Genomic DNA, 10,751 nt, shown 5'->3' with positions numbered 1-10,751 from the left:
ACGGTGGTTCTACTAATGCTCCAAACTGACCCGTCATTATATCCAACCATTGATCAATTGGGCAGCACAGTGGGGAAGTGGTTAGCACTTTTGCCTGGCAGTACTGGGGTTATTGGTTCAAATCCCAACCACAGCACCACCTGCCTGGAGTTTGCATGTTCTCCCTGTGCCTGCATGGGTTTAGTCCCACACTCCAAAGACATGCTGATAGGTTAATTGGTTCCGGTCTAAAAATTGTCCCTAGTATGTGTATGTATGGATGTGAGTTCGGGACCTTAGATTGTACGCTCCTGGGGGGCGGGGACTGATGTGAATGTAATATATATATATATATGTAAAGCGCTGCGTAAATTGACGGCACTATATAAGTACCTGTAATAAATAAAATATTACCATGTTTCCCCTTCCTGATACTGTATACCTCCCTCCCCCCACCTGTCCACGCACACAAAACACGGCCAGAATAATCGCTCAACACGGATATCTGTTTATCATTTACATGTTTATTATGGAAAGAAAAGAACATTGACATATATCAATCCCCGCCCCCTGTACAGTATAACCAATAGGAACAAGGCTAGCACTGGCTGTGTTAATAGTGAGTTATTACAGCCAATCAGAGTAAGGGGGAGGAGCAATCACAGATAAATGGATTTGTCATACAACACATCTATGAGGACATTAGGAATGATCATTGTGGATACTAAAATGTTTGTTCAGATAAAACCTACGTTTCTAGTTTTGAATGTAGAGGGTTCATGGGGGAGGGAGAGTGCGTGGGGAGGGAGGGTGCACAGGGGAGTATTAGAATCCCTGCCAGGATTTTACTACAATCTGCAGGTCCATTACAGAGATGTCCCCTCAATTCCTGCCCTAGTGACTTTTTTTTTCCTAGACAGGGTTCTAGCCTTCCCCTATTCTAATAAAGAAAATCTTTTTTGTATCCAGTCTATCGGTCTGTTTTGCTGTCAGATTTCCCCTCACTTCCTGTCTGGTAAATTGTTGTCAGGACAGGAAGTAAATGGAAATTTCTCTGGCTGAGTCCCGGATAGCAGTAAAAAGGTTCTAATACATCTCCAATTGATAAAAAATTGAAAACACACGTTGGCTATAGATACGTTATAAAGGTGCAGGCTCCGGGGCTAACCCCAATCCTCACTAAACTACCTCATGTTTCACTGACCCGGAACAAGCATGCAGCCAGTGAAGCTGAAATAATCTGACCTCCTGCATGCTTGTTCCTGCTCAGTGACACACTAGGTGGTAAAATTTAGGATGAAGATGATGGCCCCAGAGCTGTCATCAGGAATGGTGGTTCTTGTTCACTACTTCCTCCTATCGGCTGGGTATTTCACCAGATTCTCCATCCTGTGAGGTCACCAGTCTCTGGGCGGTTTTCTCACATTGGATTCCTCTCCACATATCTTTATACAGGAATCATTTCCTACACGTAACCCGGCATGGAGGGGCTCGGTGAAGGTGGTGGTGAAGGTGTGGAGGTGTCGGATCGGGTCACACAGATCATAGAAGGAGATCCGCCCGGCCTCATAATCCAGATATATCCTGAATCTGTTACTGAAGACACCGCCGGGTAATGGGATCTGATTATTGTCATGCAGCACCGAGTACTGATTACACCTCCTCCTCACCAAACACCAGGACTTCTCATTATATCCAAACCCTGAATGATATCCTCTCCTGTCTATACTGGGGTAACACATCCCGACTCTCCAGACCTGTGACCGTCCGACATCCACTTCCCAGCAATGTCTCCCCGAGGAGAAGCTCTGAATGCTTAACACCTGAGAACTCCGAAAATTCTCTGGTGTTTCTGCGTAAGTTGAATGTATTGACTTGGACACAGTTTTCTTGTCGTATGATACAAGTAGACGATTACCGGCTGTCCTCACATCCAGTAATATGTCTGTAACCCCCGACACCCCCCATGTTTGCTGTACAGCCCCAATATTTGGTCCTCCAGTGGAGGAGGGTTGGGGGTCTGGCCTGGATGGTGGAGCATTGATGGGACCTTTGCCCTTTGTAGTAGAATGTGGAGAGACATGTGTGCCTGTACATTTCTGTGCATTGACCCCAGACATGATATCAGATAAACCCATGTGTAATGTGTGTGAGATCCCCGCCACATCCAGGTCCCCTCCATAATGGAGGAGGTTCTCATGTCTCTCTCTGTCATCTCTATCCTCAGTATCACACAAGTCACCTGTGTCTGATTCCTGTAGGACAGTCAGTGGATCAGTCATGTTAGACAGCTTCTCAATGTGCCCCATCTTCCCGGACAGCTCCTCCTTCTTTATTTCCAGATCCCGGATCATATCAGACAGCGATCGAGAGGTCCGCTCTGCCTGCCCGAAGATCTCACTCAGGACTCTCTTCTCCAGGTCTTCCAGATGTCTCCTGAGGTCTCTGAACAGGGCAGTGACTTTCTTAGTTTCATCATCTGCTTCTCCTTGTACTTTCCTCATGCATTCCTGCAGACTCTGGACTCTCTTCTCCGTCTTCTCTCTCTCTGTCATCAATTTCTGCAGAACATTCCTCAGTTTCTTCTTTTTCTTCTCATAGGCCTCCTCCAGAGTCTCCACCTGGTGTCCCCAATGTTCTCCAGTCAAACCGCAGGACACACAGATACATGTGGAGTCCTCAGTGCAGTAATACTTCAGTAGTTCCTTATGGATGGAGCATTTCCTGTCCTCCAGGGAAGTGGTGGGGTCACATAGGACGTGTTCTGGTGACTTGCTGTGGACTCTCAGGTGGTTGTCACACAGAGAAGCTTCGCACATCAGACAGGATTTCACAGCCGGTACAGGAGTGTGAATACAGTAAGTACAGAAGACCCCGGTTGACTCCTGATTTCGCTGAGCAGACATGAAATTCTCCACTATATTACGTAGTGTTATGTTCCTCCGCAGTGCAGGCCGCTCCTGGAATTCATCTCTGCATTCAGGACAGGAATACCATCCAGACCCCTCCTGTGTATCCAACATACGACCAATACAGTCCTGGCAGAAGTTGTGTCCACATTTCAGGGTTACAGGATCTGTATAAATGTCCAGACAGATGGAACATTCCAGCTCATTCCACAGGTCAGCAGACGCCATCTCTGAAAGAGAAGAGAGAAAAGTTGAAAGTATCTGACACTCATTAAAGCTGAGCTCTAGGAATTCAGCCATTCTGTAAAGTGTGTCAGATTACAAGGGGGGGGTTGAGTCCAATGGGATGCTTGCCACCTTGTGGACTTGCTTCTGTTATTTACAACTAAGGCCAACCATAGATGGAGCAAATTTCTTAAATCTGGAACGCTGGTTGTACCCAAGTTGCTTAATTCGACCAACTCTGGTACATTCAGCCCATACTGCACATGGTTCAAATCTCAGCCAGTTCCAGCTGAACAAGCCAAGATTTGAAACGTCGAGGAGAAGTTGTCTTCTAATATAGCGGTCGCTCTGACACAATTTGGGTGTCGTCAGTCAGAAAATGTCCCTTCCGGTACTGAGAGGATGTATTGTAGTACGGGTATCAGAACCCACTGAGCACCCCCTCCTAATCCCCATTATGTGTTATAGCAGTGAGGGGAGTCATGTACTGACACAATGGTAGACTGAAAGCTCTTGAGTGATAAGACGAGCATGGGCTTGAGGTGAACCCAATTATTTTGCGGTTTGTGGAAACTGCAAACTAAGGTGGCCACTTGCTTGCAGCCATAGCAACCAATGACTGATGATCTTTTCCAATAGCAAAGAGCATAACGTTTGATTGGACCCTGAGTGCGACCTGAGCGCTAGCCATTTGCAGTTGGGATAAATGGCAAACTGTTCCCTGTCATAGCAACAAATTACCAAACATGCAGTTACTGGCCTTTAAACTTTCATCAGGTGGCTTAGAATTGGTCAACAATTGGAGGTTTTTTAATGGGCAGCCACTCCCTATAAAAGTCAGGGTCCCCGGAAGTCTATTGTGAGTATGCGTGAAGTCTTGGAGTACAGCAGACAGAGCATTTTACGTGAGAGATGCCGATATACACAGAACTATATGGTGTTGTATTGTCTACATTAGAGTGCACTGTGCTGTGCCGAGCTACATAGTGTGCAGTTTACCGCCCCCCATATTCACTGTACTGTATTGAGCTACATTACTGTGAATTACATTGTTGGTAGGTTGCATATTTATGTGTACCAGCCTTTGTGTTGTTTTTAGCTCCTGCTCCTCCTCTTCGCCTTGCATGTTTTCAGATGTTTTATTGTTTTTAGTTTTTTTGGGGTTGTTGATTGAAGATGCTCAGGAATCATTTTTTTTCTGATGTTGAGGAAGAGAGCATCAAGTAATCACTGGAAAGTGAAATCAGGTCTGCGTCCTTCAAGGCTTCCAGTCCCCTCATGTCCCCCTTGATGGTGGATATATTGCACTATAGGTGGTATGGTCTAACTACACCTAAGGTCCCTTCTGCATGGGATGGACTTTGTTAGCAGTCCTCTTGCTCAGCAATGGATCTGTCCACTGATCCCTTTTGAGCAATCAGATGGCTGGACTGCTTATGCCGAGCAGACATAGACACAGCCCGCACTCCTCTGTGGACGGTTGGTTGTAAGCAGAACGTCTTGTCCATTTACTCGCGACTGCCATCCAATCTGCTAGATCAGGGGTGTCAAACTCCATTTTATTGTGGCCCGTATCAGCATTATGGTTGCTCTCAAAGGGCCAGTTGTATCTGTAAGACTAGATGCCCAGAGCACCCCACCACCCGTTACATCAAATGTCAAGAATCCCATGCCCTCCCTAACATCACCGTGGACCTCCTTTGGGGGCAAAGCCAGAAAGCAGAAAGTACAGGGTCTGGAGGAGGACCAAAGGAAGAGTTGAGTCAGTTGCCAGAGTCTGCTGACTGCTGAGACCAGGGGAAGCAGAGTTGAGGGGGTGCTGCAGCTGCACTGAGAGGTGAAGGATTTGGCAGAGGAGTGCTGCTTTCCACTCTGCTGCCGACTGCTGAGACAAGGGGGTACCTGCAGGAGAGGTGCAAGGGCCACATGAAATTGCTTTGAGGGCTGTATTTAGCCCGGGGGCCTTGTGTTTGACACCTGTGTGCTAGATGGAAGGGGAACGGATCCCCATCCTTCAGTTGGGTCCATTTACACCCATTGCCCATAGCAGACAATGGATTGGTCTGCTCTTGGCAAAAGGGCCTAAACCGGGTGTTTCTTCAGAAGCGAGTCTAGTGCTGGAGGGGCAGTCTGACAGCTCTGAGCTCCAAGATGTTGATGGGGCTAAAAGAGAGAAGACTTGGCAAGCTCAAATACAGAGTCTTCTCCAAAGGCTGGAACAGCTACATAAATGACAGATGAAGGCCAAATTTTGGCAAGGCCAATAGAGAAAAGAGAGGCTCTGAAATCTTTGTTGGGACAAGATGACAAAATGTGCATTTAATGCGACAACTAGATGGTACTGTGAGATGGGACACAAGCCGGGAAAGCTTTTGGAGGGAGCGCTGCGGCCCAGGAAACCAACAAACTGCCTAGCCAAAATTAAAGATAGAAATGGAGAACTGAGACATTCCACCGGAGACATCACACAAATATGTTGTATTACTAAACACTTTATCGTGTGAGAAACCAAACGTCTTGAAGAGAGTCAATGATGGAAGATAGTATAGGCAGATATCTGAAAGGGGTAACATTTCCTAGGTCATCTGAAGAGGTTATGAATAGTTTAGAGCAGCCTCTCTCAACCAGGGTGCCCAGACACCCTGGGGTGCCTTGAGGTTTCTTCAGGGATGCCTTGAAAAAATGTCTAAAAAATTGCCCAAAACTTGTATACAAGCCAGCGGGTGGAACAAGCCAGCCTTTTAGTTACACAAAGCCACAGTTTTCATTGTGCACCATTAGGACCCTCTAGCCGCAGGTGACCCAACATTAGAGGTGAATTATTCTTCCAAAGCAAATACACTTTTGCACCCGGGTACTGACTGGTATTCCAGTGTTTCTCCTCTCCCTCAGTTTTCCTCCATCACTGAGCTAATGTGACCCCAGCGCTAACAGATAGGGCCTTATCAACTGATGATGTAATTGGTTGTTGGGACACCTGCGGCTAGAAGGTCGTAATGGTGCACAATGAAAACTGTGGCTTTGTGTAACTAAAAGGGTATAGCTGTGTTGTATAAAACTATTAGAATCATTTTTCACATTATAGAATGGGGCGCCTCAGGACTGTCCGTCATTGTAAAGGGCGCCTCCGGACTGTCCCTCATTTTAAAGGGCGCCGCCGGACTGTCCAAAATTTTAAAGGGCGCCGCCGGACTGTCCAAAATTTGAAAGGGCGCCGCCGGACTGTCTGTCATTTTAGAGGGCGCCTCCGGACTGTCCGTCATTTTAGAGGGCGCCTCCGGACTGTCCGTCATTTTAGAGGGCGCCTCCGGACTGTCCGTCATTTTAGAGGGCGCCTCCGGACTGTCCGTCATTTTAGAGGGCGCCTCCGGACTGTCCGTCATTTTAGAGGGCGCCTCCGGACTGTCCGTCATTTTAGAGGGCGCCTCCGGACTGTCCGTCATTTTAGAGGGCGCCTCCGGACTGTCCGTCATTTTAGAGGGCGCCTCCGGACTGTCCGTCATTTTAGAGGGCGCCTCCGGACTGTCCGTCATTTTAGAGGGCGCCTCCGGACTGTCCGTCATTTTAAAGGGCGCCTCCGGACTGTCCGTCATTTTAAAGGGCGCCTCCGGACTGTCCGTCATTTTAAAGGGCGCCTCCGGACTGTCCGTCATTTTAAAGGGCGCCTCCGGACTGTCCGTCATTTTAAAGGGCGCCTCCGGACTGTCCGTCATTTTAAAGGGCGCCTCCGGACTGTCCGTCATTTTAAAGGGCGCCTCCGGACTGTCCGTCATTTTAAAGGGCGCCTCCGGACTGTCCGTCATTTTAAAGGGCGCCTCCGGACTGTCCGTCATTTTAAAGGGCGCCTCCGGACTGTCCGTCATTTTAAAGGGCGCCTCCGGACTGTCCGTCATTTTAAAGGGCGCCTCCGGACTGTCCGTCATTTTAAAGGGTGCCTTGACTGGAAAAAAGGTTGGGAACACTGGTTTAGAGAAGGAGATTGCTAAAAAAGAAATGGTAGCAGCAATTAGAAGCTCTAAAGTGGGAGAGTCAAGGCCCAGATGGTTACTTCTTATGTTACAAGGAATTTTGGGATATTTTGACCCCCTATTCCTAGGTATATAGGAATGGTATTGGGAGGAGTACAGAGATGTGACTGGAGGTCCCAATAGCCTATATTACCATCCTCCATAAAGAAGAGAAGGAACCAACACTATGTTGCAGTTTTAGACCAATATCTATAATAAATGAGGATGTTACAACCTTTGCGAGGATATTGGATGATAGATTAAGAAGTTACATGTCAGAGAGGATAAATAAAGATCAGGCAGGAGTTGTCCCGGGGAGAGAGGCAATGTTACATAGTTAGTTTGGCTGATAAAAAGACAAAAGTCCAACCAGTTCAACCATAAAAAAAAAAGTTATAATCCTCCACCCACAGTTGATCCCAGAGGAAGGCAAAAAAACCCAGCAAAGCACGATCCAATCTGCTCCTACTGGGAAAAACTTCCTTCCTGATCCCCCGAGAGGCAATCAGATATTCCCTGGATCAACTTTCCCTATAAATGTTATATCCAGTTATATTCTGTGTATCCAAGAAAGAATCCAGGACTTTCCTACAGCAATCCACTGAGCTGGACACAACCAACTCTGGAGGGAGTCTATTCCACATTCTCACAGCTCTTACTGTGAAGAAACCTTTCCGTGTTTGGAGATTACATTTCTTTTCCTTCAGACGTAAAGAGCGCCCCCTTGTCCTCTGTGATGACCTCAGGGGGAATAACTACACCGAGCTCACTATATGAACCACTGATGTATGACACATGGACATCGTATCCCCCCTTATGTATGACACATGGACATCGTATCCCCCCCTTATGTATGACACATGGACATCGTATCCCCCCTTATGTATGACACATGGAGATCATATCCCCCCTTATGTATGACACATGGAGATCATATCCCCCCTTATGTATGACACATGGAGATCATATCCCCCCTTATGTATGACACATGGAGATCATATCCCCCCTTATGTATTATACATGGAGATCATATCCCCCCTTATGTATTATACATGGTGATCATATCCCCCTTATGTATTATACATGGAGATCACATCCCCCCTTATGTATTATACATGGAGATCATATCCCCCTTATGTATTATACATGGAGATCATATCCCTCTTATGTATTATACATGGAGATCATATCCCCCCCCTTATGTATTATACATGGAGATCATATCCCTCTTATGTATTATACATGGAGATCATATCCCCCCCCCTTATGTATTATACATGGAGATCATATCCCCCCTTATGTATTATACATGGAGATCATATCCCTCTTATGTATTATACATGGAGATCATATCCCCCCCCCCTTATGTATTATACATGGAGATCATATCCCCCTTATGTATTATACATGGAGATCATATCCCCCCTTATGTATTATACATGGAGATCATATCCCTCCTATGTATTATACATGGAGATCATATCCCCCCTTATGTATTATACATGGAGATCATATCCCCCCTTATGTATTATACATGGAGATCATATCCCCCCTTATGTATTATACATGGAGATCATACCCCCCCTTATGTATTATACATGGAGATCATATCCCCCTTATGTATTATACATGGTGATCATATCCCCCCCTTATGTATTATACATGGAGATCATATCCCCCCTTATGTATTATACATGGAGATCATATCCCCCCCTTATGTATTATACATGGAGATCATATCCCCCCTTATGTATTATACATGGTGATCATATCCCCCTTATGTATTATACATGGAGATCATATCCCCCTTATGTATTATACATGGAGATCATATCCCCCCTTATGTATTATACATGGAGATCATATCCCCCCCTTATGTATTATACATGGAGATCATATCCCCCCCTTATGTATTATACATGGAGATCATATCCCCCTTATGTATTATACATGGAGATCATATCCCCCCTTGTCAGGGCTCCCAGGTGTGACCAGAGGTATGTGAACTGAAGCAGGGAAACGCAGACCTCATATGTTATAAACAATATAATTTATTAACACTAACAATACAAACACAAACGCAGTGCAATACTAAAACATAATACAGTGCAACCAAACCAAACCCAACCAACCACCCACAGATAACAGTACATACAAGCAAGCGTCGTCAGGCAGGCCGGGTCAATATCAGTCGGGCAGGTAGGTACAGGGGGAGCAAGCGGAGATTGGTCGGGGTCACAGGCCAGGTTCAGCAGGTAGCAAGCAGCGTAGTACAGAGGGTAAGGCGGAGGGATGGTCAGGGTCACAAGCCAGGGATCAGAACAGGTAGCAAGCAGCGTAGTACAGAGGGTCAGGCAGAGGGATGGTCAGACAAGCCAGGGATCAGAGCAGGGTCAGCAGAGAATCAGACAGGAACAGAGAGCAGGAACAGGATACAGGGCCCAAGAGAAACACAACACCAAGGCAGAGTCTGCAAGTCTGGCCATCCCTTAAATACCCCAGCATAATCAGTTCCAGGTGTTAGCTGGCTGCAAAGTTGAGTCTCTGATTGCTGGGAGCACCCGCTGGCCAGCCCTGGTACTGCAGATCAAAAGGCAGGTGAGTCCCACCATTGCTGGCTAGTCCATTCCTGACACCCCTTATGTATTATACATTGAGATCATATCCCCCTTATGTATTATACATGGAGATCATATCCCCCCTTATGTATTATACATGGAGATCATATCCCCCCCTATGTATTATACATGGAGATCATATCCCCCCTTATGTATTATACATGGAGATCATATCCCCCCTTATGTATTATACATGGAGATCACATCCCCCCCCTTATGTATTATACATGGAGATCACATCCCCCCCCCCCTTATGTATTATACATGGAGATCACATCCCCCCCCTTATGTATTATACATGGAGATCACATCCCCCCCCCCCTTATGTATTATACATGGAGATCACATCCCCCCCCCCCTTATGTATTATACATGGAGATCACATCCCCCCCCCCCTTATGTATTATACATGGAGATCACATCCCCCCCCCCCCTTATGTATTATACATGGAGATCATATCCCCCCCCCCCTTATGTATTATACATGGAGATCATATCCCCCCCCCCCCCCCCTTATGTATTATACATGGAGATCATATCCCCCCTTATGTATTATACATGGAGATCATATCCCCCCTTATGTATTACAGTATACATGGAGATCATATCCCCCCTTATGTATTATACATGGAGATCATATCCCCCCTTATGTATTATACATGGAGATCATATCCCCCCCTTATGTATTATACATGGAGATCATATCCCCCCTTATGTATTACAGTATACATGGAGATCATATCCCCCCTTATGTATTATACATGGAGATCATATCCCCCCTTATGTATTATACATGGAGATCATATCCCCCTTATGTATTATACATGGAGATCATATCCCCCTTATGTATTATACATGGAGATCATATCCCCCTTATGTATTATACATGGAGATCATATCCCCCCTTATGTATTATACATGGTGATCATATCCCCCTTATGTATTATACATGGTGATCATATCCCCCCTTATGTATTATACATGGTGATCATATCCCCCCTTATGTATTATAC

General features: G+C 46.0%; 1 protein-coding gene across 1 annotated transcript; it reads right to left on the bottom strand.

The window, feature by feature from the left end:
* Positions 1–483: 483 nt before the first annotated feature.
* Positions 484–3,116, bottom strand: LOC149435422 (E3 ubiquitin/ISG15 ligase TRIM25-like). Its single transcript, XM_089662667.1, has one exon. It carries the CDS (start codon positions 3,114–3,116, stop codon positions 1,377–1,379), a length of 1,740 nt encoding a protein of 579 aa, XP_089518793.1. The 3' UTR covers positions 484–1,376.
* Positions 3,117–10,751: the final 7,635 nt, after the last annotated feature.

This window comes from Staurois parvus, unplaced genomic scaffold, assembly GCF_062004578.1.
Source record: "Staurois parvus isolate SC_StPar_1 unplaced genomic scaffold, SC_StPar_1.0 ptg001517l, whole genome shotgun sequence".
Lineage (NCBI taxonomy): Eukaryota > Metazoa > Chordata > Amphibia > Anura > Ranidae > Staurois > Staurois parvus.
Note: the sequence above shows the minus strand (reverse complement) of the source record. Positions and strands in the feature narration are given on the sequence as shown.

Excerpts from the sequence above, each read along its gene's own strand:
- LOC149435422 (XM_089662667.1), bottom strand. The coding sequence starts at position 3,116 with ATGGCGTCTGCTGACCTGTGGAATGAGCTGGAATGTTCCATCTGTCTG.